General features: G+C 39.6%; 1 protein-coding gene across 1 annotated transcript in view; it reads right to left on the minus strand.

Moving 5' to 3' along the window:
• Positions 1–21,769, minus strand: part of LOC107997257 (serine/threonine-protein kinase NLK2) — a 180,519-nt gene that overhangs the window by 28,834 nt on the left and 129,916 nt on the right. Inside the window, 3 exon segments of the mRNA XM_062072421.1 lie at positions 711–899; positions 1,278–1,487; positions 1,626–1,711. Coding sequence (XP_061928405.1) covers positions 711–899; positions 1,278–1,487; positions 1,626–1,711 — 485 coding nt within the window.

The following is a 21,769-nucleotide window of genomic DNA, read 5'->3' on the forward strand; positions in this document are numbered from 1 at the left end:
TCAGTTGAAGATTCTCGGTTTCAAACCGGTATAAATTGACGATTTTCAGAGAGGGAAAGAGAGAGAGAAAGAGAGAGAAGAAGCGAGAAGAAAGTCTCGTTTCGTCTCTCGAGTATTTTAGAAAGTTGGATTTCGATCTTCGACTCGTGTCTTCAATTCTTCTAATTGAAAGAAGCAAAATACATTGAAGGGATCTGTTTAAATCAGATTTCAATTCTTCGATGAAATCTTCTCGGTTTTTATCCTTGTGAATTACAATTTGCTTACTTGTATATCATCGTTATGAAAATTAATTTTTTAAGATGTATCTATAAACGAGACGAAGATCCTTCATACGCAATGTTGTAAATATTAAATTATTGATCATTCGAGATTAAATTTTTGTTTTTAGGAGCAAGGGAAATTTTTTGATCTTATCCAATATTATTTCCTTCTTACATCAACCTAAAAACAAAACTTCATTCAAGCGACATTCCAAGCAACGAGGAATAACATTTACAAACAGCCTAACGTATTCTTCGATTTAAAAATAAAATCTCATCAATCCCCAAACTTTCACGAAAATACGCCTTTAATAATTTTATTCTCTACGATTTAAAAAAGGAAAAGAAAGAAAAAGAAGGTAGATGCTTGGAGTTTCCCTTTAAAAGAGAAGAAAGAAGAGTGAAATATCCCTATATTTCGGGAAGAGAAGGGAGAAGAAAACTTACAGGATCGAAGACTAGCATCTGGCAGAGCAAATGGACGGCCTCGTGCGTCGCCTGGCTGCTAAGGGTGTAGAGAGCCGTCAACGAGGGTGGCTTGGGCGCGCGCCTCAGCATGTGGGATCTCGCACCCTCGCACGCGAACCTCATGTCCTCGAGGGTTGGCGTGCCCAGCAATTCTGTGATCAGTTCCAACTGCAAAGCGAATGAAAACGTGCACCGTTTTAAATGCGTGTAATCTCTCCCCTCTCGACCGTGCGACAACTTTGCTCGATGGTGCACAGGAGGAAAATGAATGGTTTCGAGAAACAGGAGATCCTTCCTTGCTCTTATCTCCGACGCCTGTCGATCCTCCATTATTTCTCCCCAATCTTTTCTCACGAAACTTATCATGGACGAAACTTATCGTACAAAGCGATACGAATTCTCGACCGAGGAGAGATAAAATTTCATTTTATTATAAATATCGAGGATATATATATATATTGTTAAATTATCGACTCGTCCTCGCGGTATTTTCTTTTTTTCTGAAAAATATCTTTGAGAAACGGTGTTAACGTTGGGAAGACTGACCTGTTGCACAGGGCTCTGCGCCTGGAAAAGGATCCTTCGACGAAGGAGTTCCCCGAAAATGCAACCGACGCTCCAAACGTCCACAGCGGCCGTGTAGTGTCGCGCCCCCATTAGGATCTCCGGCGCGCGATAATACTGCGTCACCACTTCCTGGGTCATGTGCTTGTTCTGATCCGGTTCTTCCACTCGGGCCAAACCGAAGTCGCAGATCTGTTCGCCAAGAATAACGTGTAATTTTCTCGTTGTTAATAAGGTGAGCAGGGAGGGAGAAGGAGAGAGAAATCGGCCGCTTTATTTCGAATTTCGTTCGTTTAACGAGAGAAAGGGGGTTGAATCGGGACCGCTTACCTTCAGCACGCAATTGCTGTTCACGAGTAAGTTTCCTGGCTTGATATCCCTGTGCAAGATTCTGGCCGAGTGAAGGTACTTGAGACCTGGAAACAGAAGTGGATTCCGATTAATTCTTCGAGATTCTTTTTCCATTCTCCCAAGAAGTAAAATCTTGAATTCTTAGATTCCAAATCTTCTTACTCGAAGATTTTCACTTCGCTCGAATTTAGCAAGAAAACTTTCGAATTCCTAAATTTCTAACGTGTCAGAATTTGCAGACTAGTATACAAATACTTAATACCCCGCCGAACTTGGCCCAGCAACTCGAATTGCCCGAATTCCGAAACTTTCCAAATTAAATTTCCAATCTCCTAAAACTCTAAAATTCCCCCACCTTTCTCCCCCGATATATTTCAAATCCTCTCGAAATACCTTGGAAAGGATTGGCCTGGTAAACCGGACCGCGTTCCAAGACGATCAAAACTTTCCAGCGACGAGCCGGATTATTATCGTTCCCCTCTAAAACCTGGAAAGACAGAAGGGAGAGGACGGGGGGGAGGTCGACCTCGATTTTCGCAAAATTCCCCCAGATCGTTAAGAGCCCTCTTCACCCCGCTCGGCAAATCTGCATACATTCACGGGAGATGATCCGTCGCGAACACGTTCTCCAATCCGCGGCTATTATTTGCCACTTTCGTTCGTGTCGTTTCACGCGTTTGTTAATCATCGACAATCGTCAAGAGAGCGATTTTCGATTGTTCTTCGAGGATATTTTGTTGAGAAAATAAACGAAATGTCATGTTATGTTGTAAACAACGTTACAGGTTCTTAAAAATATTGTTATTCCTGTTTCGAAAGCTGGTATCAACACGTTGAGTTCGATTAGAGGATACTTTCGATCGAGATAGAGATTTGAAAAGGGATATTTTATAATGGGATAAATATTGCTCTCGTATCTGGCTTTTCGATTATTCGAAACCAGATTCGTTACTACGTTTTGTTCGCGACACACTCTGCCGCCTACTCACCGACAAATAATTATCAATTTACGATATTATTGCATTTATTGCCTCCGATTATTACATCTCGTTTCGAATAAACGAATGGAGAGAGATACGAATAGGAGGGGGGCTCGGATGGCTCGTGGATTAAACAGGATTATTAACGTTTTATTGAACGTTGGGATAAGTGGAATCGTTGGATCGTTGGTCCCCTAAGTGTTCGTCAAATCGACGACAAATTGCATCGAGTCGCGGAACGTCCTTGGCTGATGGTAATTTCGCGCGAGCCGAAAACCTGTTTTAAATTGAAATCCGGATCGAGCAAGAAACCTGTCCTTATTATCGGAAGATGGGGAATAAAGGAAAACGAGAGATCCCGAGAGGGGTGCTTCCGAGATTTTTATACATACAATTCCTTCTTTCCACTCGAGAATAACGAACTTGTGAAATTAATTTTTAACAGCGAACCTCCTCATACCCTTACTTGGACAGATTTCCAAGCTTTCGAATTTTATACAATATTCGCATTTCTTTCCCCTCTTTGCGTCACTGCAATCGTCGATCGAAAGATCGATTATTATTTCAGCATCGCAATTTACAAATTTCCTTTCTTTGCAACTTGGATTCAAAATCGTGGGCAGCGATCGGGAAGAAGATTCCTATCCATTGAAACTCGCTCCCCGTTTCACGAAGTCGCGTTCTCGCGTTTGGCTCCCCTTAATCGGGAAACCGCGGGGCGAAGGCGGATTGAAGGCGGCGAGGGTGCGGAGGGTTGAATACGGGAGAGATTACCACCCCTCGAAGCGCGATTTGAGGCTTTAGGAAAAGGGTGGCGCGGGTTGACTAACGGGCGACGAGTGTAAACGTTCGTGTAATCCCTTCCAAATGGACACGCGTGTCGGCTGCCGGCAAACATTTCATTTCAGACGGGGCCAACGGCACCGATAATTATTTCATCGCGAATTTGTGGTGGAATATATTAATAACGGAACGCGGATTTTCCGAAAATTTCGAACGAACGAACGAACGAACGTGCCACAAAAAGTAACGTAAAATGTTAAAACGTTTTACAAAGCGTGATATTTAAACAGGGGGGGAAGGGAGGGAAACAGCGTTTGGTTTTAATTTGTAATTTAGGTATTAAGTTCGATAGAGTTTTTTTTTTTTTTTAATTATACATTTGTTTATGAGTTTACCAATTAAAATTTACGCGCAGTTTGTTTGACGTCGAGTGAAATTTTCATTTGGAATTGCTCGGTCTTTTTTTTTTTTTTTTGGTCATAGCTTTAGGATAAATTACAATAACGATATAAATGGAAAAATAAAACGGGCAATTTAAATTGTTTAGATTTAATAAAATATTAAAACGATCTCATCATTGGCAAAATTCTTCGACTTCTCTCTATATGTATACACGTGTATTTAAATCGTGTATTAATTCAGAAGAAACGTTGTATCAACGTGGATGGATTTAATAATTATGCCCTATCCTACGCGAAACCACGAATTCACGCATTAAAATTCCGCGGGAAAAACAGGAAACAACTTCGCAGGAAGTCCACTTTTAAAATCCAATTAAATTCTCGTAACGTTACGTGACCCGGAAATTCCATACTCCATTTGTATTTCTGTTTTATTTTTTAACCCCCCCTCTCCTTCCCCCCATTATTTGCATATCGTTGCACATCACGCCATTTTATCGTAACCACGCTCCTAAAACTGTTTAATTCCAATCTCCTACTCCCTTCCCGCGAAAGAGGAACTTTGCCATCTCTTCTCTTCTCTCCCCCCCAATTTTCCCCGCGCAGAAATAGATAAAAAATCCGCTGGCAAGCAAGAGAAAAATCCGAAACGTTGGGAAAGAATATATAATATCGGGTGGAAATGAAGTAAATTGAACAACGTTCATTCACGAGGCGAGGTCATCGCGAAATTCTCACAGTCATCCCTCGTCGCATCTTATCCGCCTGCAACGCGTTAAAATGCATTCCACGGCACGTAGCATTGGGGTGTGTGTTGTATCGGTGGAAAACGTCCCCTTTCGTCGCGTAATTATTTCTCGTCGCGCGCGAGAACCATCCCTCGCGTCTCGTCGAAACAGGGGGAGAGAGAAGGCACCGATCGAGCGCCCTTTTTCATTCTCGTGCCGATGAGCGAAGGGGAGGGAGAGGGAGAGGTTGGAAAGAATTCGGCGGAGAAAGGGTGAAGGAAAGGAGCGAGGGATGGATCGTTTAGGAGGAAGAAAGAAAGAAGGAAGAAGATGTGGAGAGAGAAAGATGTATCGTGTTTAAGGGAGGGAGATGGCGAGGGGCTGCAATAAGAGCAGAAACATCGGTGCCAGATGAGTGTGCCGTGAGTCATGCCGCATTCAGACTTTTCTCTCTCTTTCTCTCTCCCCCCGCAATAAAACTCGGTAATATTACCGGGGTAATCTGCCCCGTGGGTGCGTCCGGTTGCGAATTCGCCCGCCGGTAATTAAAGTCTCTCCTCCCACGCTTTTCTTTCTCTTCCTTTCCACGGTGACGTGGCCCTCTCGCGTTGATAAATCGAGACCAGAAAGGGTGAAGAAGGAGCGTTATCGGATGTCATCCTCTCGATCTTTTTCCTTTCCTCTTACCCCCTCCTCGTCTCGTTTCAATTTTGTTTCTTCGATCTCCACCGTCCCTCTCTTCCCATCGATGCGATACAATAATGGTCTCTTTTGTTCGACAAGGCTATGACGTGTGTGTATATATACAGTTTGCTCGATTTTACGGGTGTCTCGCGTGAAAATAAATTTTCTCCTCCCTCTCTCTCTCTCTCTCTGGTTGGTCAAAGGGAGCGCGAATCGAATTTTCGTTCACAGCTTTTGAATCTTTTACACCGTGATTTTTAGATATAGATCGGGGCGCTGCTTGCTTTTTACCGGAGGGTTTGAATTTTTCAACGCGCGCCCGTGGATTTTGTTTCCCAATGCTTCGTTTATTTCTAGATTATTCCGTATAAATGTGTATTCTCGGGATATTTATTAAAAAATTGTTGAGTGGCCTGTAATTCGTTCGATTCCAAGTACACAGGGTTGAATCTCGTTCCGATTTTGCGAAAAAGTTTTAACGAATATACGATATATCGTGAATAAAGGAGGAGCCGATTTTGTGAACGTTGTCCTGTTACGTAACGAAACTGACTGCCATCTTCCTCTATCGGCCGCGATTCGTCGAAAATAAAAGATGCCACGGTTTCTTGCGAATATATATACAGGGTGTCACCTGTCAAGCGACAGACGTGGCCTTACCTTTGCGGCTCGAGGACGCGTGCAATCCATTGTTCGTAGGAAGGGGAGGGAAAGAGAGAGAAAAAAAGAAAAGAAAAGGAAACTTTCGATTCAAAGGCGCGGCAAGAGATGAATTGTTCCGCAAATGCAGGTGTTACGGGGGAATTTTAAGATTGACCTCGTCCCTCTTTTTGTTTCGAGAGGAAAGAATACAGGCGAAGAATCTTCGTTTTATCGGGTTGAAGATTACAATACCGACTCGTGCATTATTCTTTCCTTCTTCCTCGCCTTCCGTATCATTGGAACTTCTCTCTCGCCATTTTTTTTCTTCTTTCCCCTTCCTCGTCAACCAGTCGTCGTGCCGTGCTTTTTCCCCTCTTTTCTTCTCTTCACCTTTCGATCATTATGCAACGCCGACTCAACTCCCCGCATTCCTTCCATTTCCAGTAATTAATCCTTCATCTCGAGATCCCGAAAGCGGTTCAAAGAGGTTTCGTCGTCCCGATTTAAAACGTCAATCGCTCGATACAAGCGTTCTTCGTTACCTCGTGTATCTACCTTACATCCCAATTCGATCTAACTGCAAATAATAATAACAATAGGAAGAAAAGCACGTTTTATCTTAGTCGACTCTTCAGTCCCGTATTTTATTCTTGGAACGAATGGATGGAAATTAAGGGTAAGCCTACTGAGCCACCCGCGTCACGTCGAATCAGTTACGTTTTAATTATCGGTGTTGTCGCGTTCAAAGGACGCGGGATTCCGTGGCATTATGCGTGACCGCCGCGAGATAAATGGCGGCGACGGATTAATGTAACGGTGTGATTAATCGAGCACGTGCTCCACACGCTGGATTAGAGCGTTTTACGGGAGGAAGTTGGCCGCGATGAAACCAGTTCTAATGGCTGACACGCGAATCGATTTGGGACGATTATATCGGGACGGGATTTCAATATTATTCGTCGTAAAGAAGCGAAGCGTCTCGTTCAAGGAGAAGAGGAGTATTCTAAAATTTTTGCAATCAATTTTCGGGCAATATGAATTAAATTTTCGAGTTTGCAGAGAGTAACTTATATACTTTAAGAAGAAAAAAGGGAAAAGAGAATTTTCGAGAAATGCGCGTTGAAAAATTTGTCGACCCACCGCAGACCTATTTATAGAGAAACGATATTTTCCACCCGCGTGAAAATAGTATCTTGCGTTAGGAAGGTTCGTCGACCTATTTGTAACACGTCCTTTTGATTAATAAATCGACGAGGATCGAGCCTCGTAATTTCGGATCGAAGGAGAATCACGGGTGAGAGCAAAACGATTGACAATTAACCTGTCAACGGCTCAGGATTTACACGAGGCTTCTACGTCGTGGATATACGGAATCTCTCCAATCTTAAAAATTCACGCACAGTTTTTTTTCCTTCTGTCGCCCGAGTTTGAACGAAAAGTTTGAAATAATAACGAAGAAATCTTGTGCGATCTAGAGGAATATTTAAGTCGACTAATTTTTCTGTTCCTCTTTTAAATTCGAATCGAGTCCATTTAGAAATTTCGCGCACAATCATCGAGACTTGATATCGATAAATTCGAGAGAGAGAGAGATGCTTCTCTCTTTGTTTACAAAGTAATTCTGGCGACGCGCGAGTTTCAAAATTAACCGCAAGGCCAACGGAATCGGAGAAACGATTCAACGACAACGATGGTCGAGGCCAAGATCCGCGGTCCACGAACTTCGAGTATCGAATTTGTCCCTTTAAACTACTCGAGTCGATTGGATGAACGAAACACTTTGCACGAGCTTGTTGTCACTGGGCTCGACGCAAAAATCAAATTAAATCTACAATCGATTGATTTCTCGTTAAAATTAAATCCCTTCGAGAATCAAAGAACGAAGAGATAAATCGAAAAATATTATTGTCATAATAGCAACGCTTGAAACCTTTCAAAACAATCGTCCTTCCATAATAATAGTTTCTAATATCGATTCTTTTCTACCTTGAACTAAAAATAGATTGAAGAGAGAGAGAGAGAGAGAAAAAACAGAATCCAATTTCCTATTCAGCTGTTCGAATCAAGAACAGCTCGCGGAATTCTTCATCTCTTCCTCCTCCTGTCCAGGATCGATCTCCCTGGGAAACAAAAAACCACCCTTTCTCTATTACCCTTTACGATATCAAGACGTCGTAACCGCAATTCCAATCACCAGAGACACCACCATCCCCCCTCCTCCCGACATAAACGCAAAGAGAGAGAGAGAAAGACCATCCACGACACGTCCAAGCGATTTCGACGTCGTGCGAGAGTGTTTCTCGATATTGGAGGAGAGAAATCGACACCGTGGATTTTTATCCCCCCGTTATTGCCAAATGTTTAGTTTTTATTGCGATCATTACACGCTCTTTGATTCCATCCAATCGAGGCATCGATTGAAAAGAAGATATCTTGATTGGAAAAAGTAAATATCCTTCCACACGCATGGTATCCCTTCTCTCCCCTCTCCCTAGAACAACGGCAGGAGATTGATTAATTTCTTTAACTCCGACAAAAAAGAACGAAGTTTAATCCCTCGAAATTCCTCGGATTTTCGTGCTTCCTTTCGGGTTCATCGCACCCGAGAAGAAGCCGCCGCCACGATTCCTCCTCCGTTTCTTTTCCCCGGGGAGGGGAAATATATCGCGCCGAAAGTCAAGGACGACGAAGGACCGGGCCGGCTGTGTTAACACGCCAAGGTCAACGCTTTGCCTCGGTTCCTCCTGCTCGCCGTGCCCTCCAGGTGTTGCCCTCCTCCTCCTCCCTCGATCGATTTCTAGTCTACGGGGACCCTCTTATTCCTCTCATTCCACAATTCGGAATATTCTCGGACGAGATGATTATCGAGCGAGTGTTTGAGGCGGAGAAACTTGAAGAGGAAGAATTGAAATTCTTGATGTGATTTCATCAATATATATATATATAAGACAGTTCTTGTCTCCTGATCAAACAAAGTGTCGCTATACAAATACGCTTAATTTCGAACACGCTTAACCTGAATTATAGAAATGCTTGGCTGCAATTTCGCTAATGCTCCTCATTAACTGGTATCCATCATCTCTATTATGCCACCACCTATACATTCAGCTGCGCACACGGGAACTCAAAACTATTTGCCGGCTAAAATTCAACGTTGACTCCGCGGGTTCAATACAAACTCCCCTCCTACCCCTCACAGTAATGGAAGCTCGAATCTATAAGCGGTATAGAGGGCTTAGCCAACCTCTCTTGTGTTTCACACCTCTTTGTTATGACCGCGCGACTAATGGCTCTATTAAATATTCGTTGTTTGTTAATCGGCGAGCAACAACGCGATCTTCTTCCTTTTTATTTTTTTTAAGGATCAGAGTCTCCAATCTCGATTATCAATTTCTGAAATGACAGAAATTTCCAAATAAGAAGTGAAAAAGATCTTGGCAGTTGTATTAAATCTCAACTTGAAGGTTTGATCTGAAGATTGCTCGTTAAAGATGAAATTAAAATCATGAAATACTTTGACGAAGCATTCAAGAAAGAAAATATACATAGAGTCACTTTGAAAATTCGAAAAGAAATACCAAAGTAAATAATAATTTGAAAAAAAAGGATATAATAACCCACTTTGAAAATTTCAATCATTACTGATCGATTATCGATAGAAAACATACAAAAAAAAACCCACGGTACAGTTAAAAATCACTTTTATATATATCCTCATTCGTGTACATCGACCGAAATTTGAAAACTGTAAAAACTCAGTATAAGAATTCTCTCCTCTCATAAATCGTCCCATAAATTTCAATAAAAGTCACGAGAAAAAAAGAACCGGTTCAAAAGTCCCATTCCGCTCACGGAACGAAACAAATATCCAGGAAATAAATCCAGGGCGAATCCAGGTCCGTAATCCGGTTGCAAAATCTTAGGTGTATCGTGCGATTGAAACAAGCCCACGAGGGACGATTGAAAATTGAATTTTCTCGGGGGAGGAGGAAGAGGATGGAGGCGTTCTCCTTTACACATCTCCGTGCATTATGCTGCATCGACATCTGCGGCGACGAGCTATTTATGCTTTCTGGCCTACATCCCTTCGTCAGTGTAATATATGTGACGGATTCGCGCGGTGAAATTCGATCGAATCGTGCTGCCTGTTTGGTGGGAAGAATGGAAGAAGCCTACGAAAGTTCTACCATTGTTCTGCGAATTTGTGGAAAGAATGAAACGATGGATAAACGCGTTACCTATATTCGTATCGTTCTTTATGTCTTAGAAAAGATGCAACGTAAGAATTGATGAAGAAGGATAAAATTTATTGATCGGGATTCTTCTTTAATCTAGCGAATTAAAATTCATTCCGTTTCGATCATTGCCACTTTTCCATCGAATTTTCCCGCTTTAATTCTAAATATAGGAAGGTAGCCAAAAATAAAACGGAAACGGAGAAGAGAGAGAGAAAGAATCGAAAGTTGATTCGATATCGTGTTATCGAATCGAGTGTCGAACGAAACGGCTTTATTATTTGCTGAATACGAATGCATACGTATCAGATGGTCGAACGGGGTGAAATAAAGAGCAATCGTGTTCGTAGAACGTGTCGAGGCACGCGGGATGCATTGAAAAAAAAGAGGAGAAAGAGAGAGAGAGGAGGAGGGAGGGGAAGGAAGGAGAGAAAAAAGCCAATAAAAACCAGGTCGACCCATAAAAGTCGATCCGGACACGTGAACGGGGAATAATTCAATGTTAACACGTCCACGTGGTGGAGAGCGCTATTTGCGAATATAATCCTCGATATTTGTTTAATTCGATCCGTTTAATTAACCCCTCTTGCTAATGAAATTTAACCCTGTTACACACATGTGTCTATCTATATCCCGTTTTCGATCCTCGTGCAAGGATATAATTCTTGTTTTCAATTATTCTTTTTACGCATCGTTGTTTTGTACTCTCGTTTCGAAATTCTTCCCTTCCTTTTGTTTTCGATTCGAGCTGGAATCGAACTTTCTACGTTGAATTTATTAAATTATATTTAACTCATTCAAAGGTAATATTTCTTTAAATGTTAACAAAAAGAAGCTTTGGAAGGTTATGTAAAAGCTTTCATGTGTTCTCTATGGCGGTAGATATTAACCTTTGTAATACGTTATAAAGCATGGAAAAGGAACGTATATAAATTTTTGAAACGAGAATATAAATCATGCTTGTATAAAATTGTTGCTCAATTAATGACTCGATACCAAATATTCCCTCTGTCCAATTTCGGTCAGATGTTTTTCGATTATTCGATCGTTGGCCTATTCTATACATTGATGCAAACTACTCGCAAGTGGAATACTCCGTCACAAATCAGACACGTGTCCATATAACTTGGTGTCAGTTGGATTAGCCAGTAGCAGGATGATTCTTTTTCTTTTCTTTTCTTTTCTTTTTTTTTCAATTTTCTCATGCAAAAACTCGTTAATTCGACTAGTTTCATTTCGATTAGTTATAAATCTTTTATCAACGAGTCTTAAGAAAAAAAAAGAAAAAAAGAAACAAGAATTTTTGAACGACCCCTCTTCAATTTCATTGCATCATAAAAATTATCATCTTCAAATCATAATTGAACTTTTAATCCATAATCCATCCACGTCGATCTTTCTTAGATCGAACAAAAATGTTCCCAAATTTTTTCAAATTCCGTTAAATTAAATTTATCGATTTGAAACAGCTCGATAACAACTTTCAAACTCAATCTTCCCCTATATTCCCCATCCGTGTCGATCCTTCCTCGATTAAATTAACAATTTCTCGGATCAAACTACCGCTCTGTAAACGTTCGTTGGAGGATCAGCGGCGGGCACGAATAAAATCCGCTGCTTGCATTATTTCGCGCTCCTCGGATGGCGGCCGTTGAAAGGCCACGTTACTATTGCCAAGTTTTGTCGCCGCTCGTTCCTCGCTCACTTTGATGAAGGAAAAAAAAAGAAAAGAAAAGAAAACAAAGACTCAAACGTTAATCTCGTTTCTTGGCTGCTTTCACGAGGGTCGAATATCGCGATCTCGTTTGAGAAAAGTTGAAGCTTGGCTTAATTAAAGAAGCGGAGAAATACGAGAATGGAGAGAGAGAGAATTTTCGCGGTTGAAAATGCGCGAAGACGAAACCATTAGATTGCTCAAAAGCTTGGAATTCGTGCGGATGGACAGAGAAACGCGTTTGGATGGGTCACTTTTTCGTATTATTAATTCTGCATAGAATTCTACGAGGTATAAGCTTTTGCTAATGGTAATTGTCGATTCTTAATGGTTGGAAGAGGTTGAAAAGTGAGTATAATTAAATTTAATATATATGAACTATGAAATTTCGATCGTTTAAAATTAATGGTTTTGATAATATTAATATTGGCGACTATTCAAACGTAAAAATTATTATAAATATTTTCTTTGTATTTCTAACCCTAATTACAAATATTTTTCGTAACGAGATTACCGATGTGATATTGTTTTCAAGATCAATATTGATTTTTGAAAAGGATTGAGAGTATATATTTTACATATTTTAGGTGACAAATGTAAATATGAATAATTTTCCACGTTTCTTTGAAATCTTTGTAATTTTACAACAGTTGTGCACGTTTTAATTTAAAGTTCGAGACAATACACTTGTTGTAGGACAAACAAAAGGAGCGGTAAATGGAGTATAATTTGTTTAATTAGAAAGTCCTTTATACGCATTACAAAGCTCTGAAAACTCAGATGGAGATACAGAGAGAAAATTCTGTCCCCGCGAAAGATTTAATCCTTTTAAGTTTATATGAGAGCAAGTTGATTCTCTCGTATTAAAGAAAATTAACTTGGGGAAGCGCGTTTATTTAACATGTTATTCGAAACAAATTGTTGTTCTTGAAGTCACAATTATTCTCATCTTTCAATCGATTCATTTTTATATAGACTATTCAAAAATATATAATCTTGTTACTTAATTATGATTACTATTTAACACATCGGTATAAAATATATAAAATACAAACACTCACCCCCCTTCCATTTCCAAATACGATACAATACCACACGAATTCTTATTTATTTCACACAAACAAATACAAATGAATTATAAATTAATTCATATTAATTCATAAATTCACAAATCGAACAACAAAGTCAAAAACCCTTCGCTTTAATTTACAACGTACCCATAAAATACATCATCTTCCAAACCCAAAATACTTTCGACCAAACACTCTCCCTCCTCCCTTCCATTCCCAAATACAATAGCACACGTCGAATCGCTTATTTCCTCCGCGGTTTACCTCAAAGACCCGCCATAAACCTATCCACAAACGATAAAAGAGAGACGGGATTCGAACGAAACGCCTCGAACCCACCCACATCCTTCGACAAGAAAACAAGAGGCTTCCTTTTTCTCCTAGAGGACAACAAGTTGTGGAAACTTGAAGTGAGAGAGAGAGATATTCCACGACAAGGATCGGTTGTTGATTAAAACATCAGAGAGGAGAGGAGATGGAAAGCGCGTCTCGGGTGAGGAAGAGCGAAGGAGGTTAAACGAAGCTGAGGAGAATCCGCGGCGAGCAACCGACCGGATGACGGGGTCTGGGGTCACGGATGGGCGGTGGCAGGACTGGTTTCGGACCAGTCAAGAGGAGAAGAGCAACTCTGCTCCTCTATCTGTCCGTTTTACGTGCCACCTTCTACCGGGTGGGAAGAAACGATCGTGAGAACACGGAGCATATCGTTTGGAAACTTTGGAAAAGAGGAGGAGGGATCGTCCTTTTTCGGGTTTTATAACTTGCTTCTTCTCTCTCTCTCTTTCTCTCGGCCAAGAGAAATATTTTTCCACTGCTCACGGTGAAATCGATATTTCATTTTTAACTCTGTTTCTCTCTTATTCGATAAATTGGAAACGAGGGATAATTCCAAGAGTTTTCGTAATTCGCGTAATTGAAATATCCAATTTCATTTGTTGCGAGAACGCGTAGGAAAAAGGAAAGAAAAGAGAACCGAAATGCTAATAAGCGTTGCGATGAATTATATTTTCCTCCTTCAACTGGAATTATTAAACAGGAAAGCCTCGACGAGGGATTATTTCGGGAGAAGTAATTCGGCTTGTAAATTCGGAAGAAGAAATTCTGAGAGATAAGTATACCGCGGTAATACAGAGTTCCGTTCGAAATTAAATGTTGCCGAATCTGGTCGTAATTCACGCGACCCGACTTCCGCCTTCCTCTCGAGAGGAAAAGGAAAAGAAAGAGGGATATCGAGATATTCCTCTTGTGACGCGACAGATGTTCGATCGATCGCGGAAGTTGGAGTCTCGAGGGTGATTGAAGGCATCCGCCTACGCTACTTCAACCCTGTACTTTTGTGAATCGATGTCGAGGAAATTATATCTAGAGCCGGTGGTTAGAGTCGTATATCGCTTGCTTCGATTATTCTTACGCGGTTAGAAAGTTGAGTCCATCCACCCCCTCCCTCCTCGGAGAGATTAATTAATTTATGATAATTGAAAGGAAGATCGAAGAATAAATAGGAAGGGAGAGGACGACGAAGCACTCGATTAAAATTTAATCGAGTTTGATCAAATATGACGATCCCTGTTTAACTCTGATTGACCGATGATGATCGGTAATTCGTTGTTAATTTCGATTACGAAATGATAAATTTGAATTTCGAGTCATGAAATTTAGATTAAATGGAAATGAATTTCGAAGGGGATAATTGATAGAGGTGATTTAGAGTGAATAAACAATAAACGGATGGAATGGGGGGAGGGGAAAGGGGAGCAAGTTTCCTGCAGGAAGTTGAAAAATTGAAGAGAAGGACAAACTTGGAAATATTCTATATCCCCTTGTATATCGATCTTAAAATAATAAAATTGTTCGTCATTGAAGTAGAAAAAAATGTTTCATTGGAATGCAAAAGTAGTAAATTATGGAAATTAGCGTGTAATAAATTCTTCCATTATTCACAAAGATTTTCCTTGCTTCGATTTCGGATGAATTCGTCAAATTACGATAACGTTTTAATAAACGTTATAGAGAATTAATATCACACGATATTTTTATCAACATGTACATTTGTTTCCAATGAATTTAAGTTGTTAAAATAATTCAAGAATCTGAAGTGATTAAATAAAGAAAAAGGAAAAAGAAGGGATCCTTTCGCTCATTCTTTCTCGGGTAAACAGCTTCTCCCCCGGTGGAGAGCTTAGAGAGACTGTTGGAAATCGCATTAGGAGTGAAAATTAATGCAAATCTTATAAGAGCGTAATTAACCCGCGAGGAAGCGTCCTGTTCACGATGTCACCCCGTTGTGTTTCAGCTTTGTTATCTTCGCGATGTACTCTCTTGTTGTTAACCCTCTCTTTCGACTAATCTCGTTCTTTTTTCCTTCTTCCCTCCCCTCCCCTCTTCTTCCTCGTGTCTCGAATTAATCTTCCGGCTCTCTCCAGTTCCAGATCCATCCGGTATGCTACGCACGCTTTTCTGGACACCGTCACCTGCTCCACTCCCCGACTCTACTCTATTCTTGCCAACTTTCCGTTAATCTCGAAATTTCCAACTTTTCTCTTTTTCTTCTTCTTTCTTTTTCTTTTTTTTTCCTTTTTTCTTCGAATCGATTTTAAGAGCAACAAGTATTTTTGTATAAATTGTAGGATTAAATTTGCTTCAACAGATTCGGGATAGGTTTTTTAATTCACTGCTGTTATTCGTATCGTGATAATTGAGACACGATTAAATATAAGAAATTGCAATTTAATTTTTTCGAGGAAGAGGGTTACTACGTTGTTTAAAAAGGAAAAAGAGGAAAGCATCTTCATCGAAAGGATAATCATCCCTCTCCATAATTGCTGGAGGGAGAAAGAGATCCTTTGTATTCCGATTCCTGAGCATCCTGCACCACCAGTGACAAATTACCCTCGAAAACTAGTGGTCGAAAGAGAAACAAAACTATAGACACGAGATGATGTATTAACGCGTCGACTTTCCATGCCACGAAGGGTGTTTCACCCTCGTGTCGTTCCCTCTTTGACGAATTAATTTCGACGACACTCTGAAAGAATCTGGACCACACATGTTAACGATGCCCTGGTTTTTGTTTTCTTTCTTTTTCTTTTTTTTTTTTTTTGAAAGCAAACGTTGCTCGCAATTGCGGCCAGATTCGACGATGCTCGAAAACGAGAGAGGATTTCTTGTTTCTCCCGTGGAAATTGGAAGGCAAGCTTTGTTTTATTCGTTTCATGCTCTCGCGCGAGAATATTTATTTTGAAGATCTTTGAGACCGTTCTTGGCGCGCTATCTTCGCTTTTGTATATTTTGGTTTCGAAAGATTATTATCGATCTTAATTTAATTTGTGTTTGTAGAGTATTGATAATTTTTATACATATCTCTTTTAAATATATTCTAAAAACGTCTTTGGAAATTTAAAAAAAAAGAAATCATCGACATTTCAATAATCTTATAATCAATAAGAAGCGCAATAACATGACACGTGGCAACGTGACACGTCGATTTTCTCAGCGACGTACACTCTTTCCTTTTTTCTTTTTTTTTTCTCATCGAAACACGACCAGTCGAGGGAATAGAACGGGGCGATAAATTAACGCGCGTATCCCATGATGCTTCCTTCCCTCTCTTTCGCGACCCTCCTGCTGCTCGAGGACGATTTCGTTTCACTCGAGTGCCACGGACAGCTCTCGTAAAGAGGATCGATCGCGTAAAACCTGGGCCCTCTCGGTCTTTCCACCCTTTGGTGAAACGTTTCGATCGATGGATGGAGTTTAGCATCGATGGTGAATATTTCACGACGTTTTAACATTTTTTTCGCTTTACAAATTTTTCGACCGAGTGGCAGTGGGTTTTGTTCGATTCGATCGACACTTGTTAATCTTGAACGAGTTTTTCGATTCCCTTACTTGGATTATAATTAATTTAGATTAAGGTCTTTCGTGCAAATATATATTTTTGCATATTTATGAGAATGTAAATGCAAGATGTACGGCTAAGTACAAGAATGGAATCGATAAAATATCAAGAAATAAAAACATTCGTCGCCCGATTTACTTCAAAATTCTCGATTGAAGTCCAATTAAGATTAGGAAAATTTTGAATGGCTGTAGCTCCGAAGATAGCGACTTCCGGTCGACGAATGAAATATCGTTAGAAGCGCGGGATCTTACCCTTTAAAATGCTTTTTCGGTTATCTCGATACGACTTCCGGTTACCGAGATATCGTCGTGTAAAGAAAGGACAATTTTTAGCTCGCTTTAACTCGAGGAATCCTGCTGAAAACGGAATTAAAATTAGAAAAAAATTTGAATCGCTATAACTCCGGAAATAATAACTTCCGACCAACGAACGAGGGCTCGTTAGAAGCGCTGAACTGTGTCCTTTAAAACGCACTTCGATTTATCCCGATACGACTTCCGGTTCCCGAGATATCGTCGTGTAAAGGAAAGGGTAATTTCTGATCGTTTATTATCTCCGTCCTTGTCGCTTACTCGGACCTCTCGCTCGCACCTAGTCTCACTGACCTATCCCAAATTGCAAACAAGCGACAGACGGAATTCCTAGAAAAACGTATTACGCATTTCCAGGAAAAATATCTAGGTCACTAGGTCGCATTCGTAACGCACGCGCTATGTTAAGCGTTATGGAAACTTTGAATCGTTGTATCTCGGTAACGGATCGAGATATCGGGATAAAACAAAAGGCGATTTAAATGGCATAATTTTCTCTATTTCCCGAGTCGATTTCGATGACAAAATTTCTAGTTTTTCCTCGCGTTTTTTTATGCAAAAGTTTAATTTTCGTTTGTGAATTCGCGTGATTACAGTGATTTATCGTTGAGCATATAAAGTATACGGAGATGTAGTTTAGGATTCGTTTTGCGTAATATTTTCGTGGAAGAAGTACAAACGTTTCTTTTTTCTTTCTTTCTTTCTTCTTCTTTTTTTTTTTTTTTTACAATTTTAAAATTATACTTGGTACAGAATCTTGAATCAGATGAATTTTTCTGATCTAGTTGAGAATATACGACGCATCTTGTTATTAAAATTTGTAAAAAATAATATTTGTAAGAAAACCTTTAACACGATTCATCCAAATAATTAGGAACGAGTCTTTCGTACTTTTCTGAAACTAAAATTAAATTGAAAGCGACCGAGAGTCGCGTAAAAGGGTTAAATTAATCCCCATTTCTCTAGCAAGAGATTAATCGGAGCAATCTAATTTTACTCCATACTCGTCAGACAAATTCTCGGTTGCTCTTTGTTATGCGTTTGTTAAACGGCACATTGAATCTGCGCGTCCCAGATTTCTCGTCTCTTTGTTCACCAACTGTGGACTCCGTTCTCAAAAATCGTGACTCGTGAGTCAACCTTTGTATAACCGAAACGCGAAAAATTCCGAAAGGGATACTCGATTCTTGCCACGATCCAAATAATATATTTTCCAAATACACGTGTCTCAATTTCAAAAATCGCCAAATCCCTCTTTAATCGATCATCTCAAATTCTTGTAAAAATTAAAAAGCAAAATCGATAATGTTTTGCTCGTTAAAAAAAAAAAAAGACAGAAAACAGTATCCACAACATCAAATTCCTTCCTCGCCATTAAACGTCGTAAACATTCGTCACGCGCCACCCTTACACGTCCCCAGCCTCGATAATTATTATTACACGACGTTCCCTCGTCGAAAATTCCGCGCTCGCGACGCGTGTTCACCGTTATTTGCATATCTCCGCGCGGGAACGAGTGGAATGGAAGCGGAAAGAGGAAGAGAAAGAGTGGCGCGACCCGATAAGGGGGGCGGAGAAAAGAACCGCTTTAAAATAAGATTTTCCCTTTTCTCTTCTTTTTTTCTTTTTTAATGCTTTTTCGAGCTTCCGCTTTGAGAAAAGAGACGGCCACAGGTTTAATTAACTCGGGATTCTTGAGCGACCGCGGGGCGTCGACGACGACAAAGTTGCAGGAAGGGGGGATGGGGCAGACTTTTTCAAAATAATTACGAGCGACGATTCCGCTTGAAGAGGGAGGAGGGAGGATGCACTGTCCTCCTGCTTCTCTCTGCTCTGTCGATCGATTTGAGAAATTACCACGCCGTGGAGGAGATATTTGTGTTTTAGAAACGTTTAGGGTGGAGAGAGATTTCTCTTTCTTTTTTTACTTTAATCCATTTTTCAAGTTTGTGTTGATTGTAAATGATTAATCGTGCAAAAGAAAAGTTAGTAAATAATATAGTTGGATATAATTAATTTGGGAATTTTTTTTTACTAATTGTAAATGATTCGTGGGAAATTATCACGCCGTGGTGGAGATATTTGTGTTTTAGAAATGTTTAGGGTGGAGAGAGATTTCTCTTTCTTTTTTTACTTTAATCCATTTTTCAAGTTTGTGTTGATTGTAAATGATTAATCGTGCAAAAGAAAAGTTAGTAAATAATATAGTTGGATATAATTAATTTGGGAATTTTTTTTACTAATTGTAAATGATTCGTGGGAAATTATCACGCCGTGGAGGAGATATTTGTGTTTTAGAAACGTTTAGGGTGGAGAGAGATTTCTCTTTTTACTTTAATCCATTTTTCAAGTTTGTGTTGATTGTAAATGATTAATCGTGCAAAAGAAAAGTTAGTAAATAATATAGTTGGATATAATTAATTTGGGAATTTTTTTTTACTAATTGTAAATGATTCGTGGGAAATTATCACGCCGTGGTGGAGATATTTGTGTTTTAGAAATGTTTAGGGTGGAGAGAGATTTCTCTTTCTTTTTTTACTTTCATCCATTTTTCAAGTTTGTGTTGATTGTAAATGATTAATGATGCAAAAGAAAAGTTAGTAAATAATATAGTTGGATATAATTAATTTGGGAATTTTTTTTACTAATTGTAAATGATTCGTGGGAAATTATCACGCCGTGGAGGAGATATTTGTGTTTTAGAAACGTTTAGGGTGGAGAGAGATTTCTCTTTCTTTTTTTACTTTAATCCATTTTTCAAGTTTGTGTTGATTGTAAATGATTAATGATGCAAAAGAAAAGTTAGTAAATAATATAGTTGGATATAATTAATTTGGGAATTTTTTTTACTAATTGTAAATGATTCGTGGGAATGGATTAATAATGCAAAAGAAAAGTGTAGATATTAGAAAAGTGTTTCTGGGGAGGGGAGGGGCTTCAAACGTTCGAAATGCTTGGGAAGTTACGTAGTTAATGATGTTAATAGAGAACTGTTCACAGAACTGTTACGGCAATATACGTAACTCGCATACATATGTAATATGTCTTTCTGGGAAACGTTCTCTTAATAGTTCGTCGAAAACTATCGAGAACTACTACTGCGTCTCTCGTACTCACCCTCGAGTCCCTCCTCTCTTTAATCGTACACAGAAACGCGCTATTACATTCATAGATATATATATATATATTTTTTATTGGAAAGACTGTATATTTCGAACATATGGATTTTATTTCCCGTACTTATTTCTCTTACACGAAAATTACGATTCATCGAATTTATTTGCTTTACAAAAATACCAAGGAAAGAAAATTAATTACGGAACAGCTCAGTCTTTTCGTTTGACGAGCGACAAATGACTGGAGTCGCGCAATCGATCGGCAATCGCGCAAACAGAAATGAACTTCGCGCTTGACTTGCAGATCGTTCCGACGATTTTCCATCGTGATAGGAAAGTATGTCGCGCAAAGAGCCTTACTGCTGGGGCTCGATGAATAATCCACCAAGTGAATCGAAAACATTTATTTCGCCGTCTCGAGAGCAGACTCCGCAACGAGATGCTTCTGAAAATCTTCTATATTTCGAAGTAATTTCTTTCACATTACATCCGTGTGAAATAATTTTAATATTTTAAACTATTCACTCCTACTGCTTATCCAATTCGAAAAATATAAAATTGAAAAGTTATTTCGACGAGCTCTTTCGAAAGAATCGTTTTCTTTTTTTTTTTTTTTTCAAGACACCCATGAAATTCGAGGCTCCAGTTAAAGAATCGGGTAACAACAACTTCTTCTGAGGGAAGGAGAAGACGGACGAAAAGAAAAGAGTAACTCGAAAAGGGTATTCTTACAGAGTTGAAAGAGGAACCAGCGAAAAATTAGCGTCTTATTTAGGGTGAAATCGAGTGGAAAGGAGAACGAGACCGTGACTCGTCAGACACACAAGGTCAGAGAACGTGAGAGATGGGCAGAAATGTAATTCGAAGAGTTGAAGTCCCGGAGATGATCTCGAGGGATGAATAGAAACGATCCTGTTTACTCTTTCTCCTCGTTTCAACCCTCCAGGCAAGATACGTAGATTTTTACAAGAAGAAGAAGAAGAAGAAGTTTTATCCACTACTGATCTTCTCCTCTCTTTCTCTCTTCCACCGAATCATTCGGATTTACGTACACTCGTTTTCTTTTCTTTGAACAACACGAAAGAAAGAAATCCACTTTTTCTTCTTCTTGTTTCTTCGCTCGAGAAGAGTTTCTGAAGAAATCCACGCTCATCCCGACAATGGAGATACCTATCCAGGTTTCGGAGGAAAGGGGGGGAAGAAATCGATATCATTCCACCAAGGAGTTTTCCAAATGGAGCAACTTTTCAGACGCGATACGATCGCGTAAAATAGAGATTAATTAATCCTGGGATTATTCGATATTGCTCTGATCTTTCCCCAAAGTTTCCACAATCGGGGATCCTTTCGTTTCTCGAATTTCGAAGAATTCTCTCAATTTTTTAATAAACCCTGATCTCTCTTTTAATTATGTGATCATTTTTTTTTATACAAAAATTTTCTCGACGCAATTTTGTGTTACAATGATTATAAAATATTGGAAATAATTTTTTTTACGATAATTTTCATTAACGCATAACTACGATTAATGATGATAATTCTTTTCGCGAAAATTTCA

Source organism: Apis cerana, linkage group LG3, assembly GCF_029169275.1.
Source record: "Apis cerana isolate GH-2021 linkage group LG3, AcerK_1.0, whole genome shotgun sequence".
In the NCBI taxonomy this organism is placed as follows: domain Eukaryota; kingdom Metazoa; phylum Arthropoda; class Insecta; order Hymenoptera; family Apidae; genus Apis; species Apis cerana.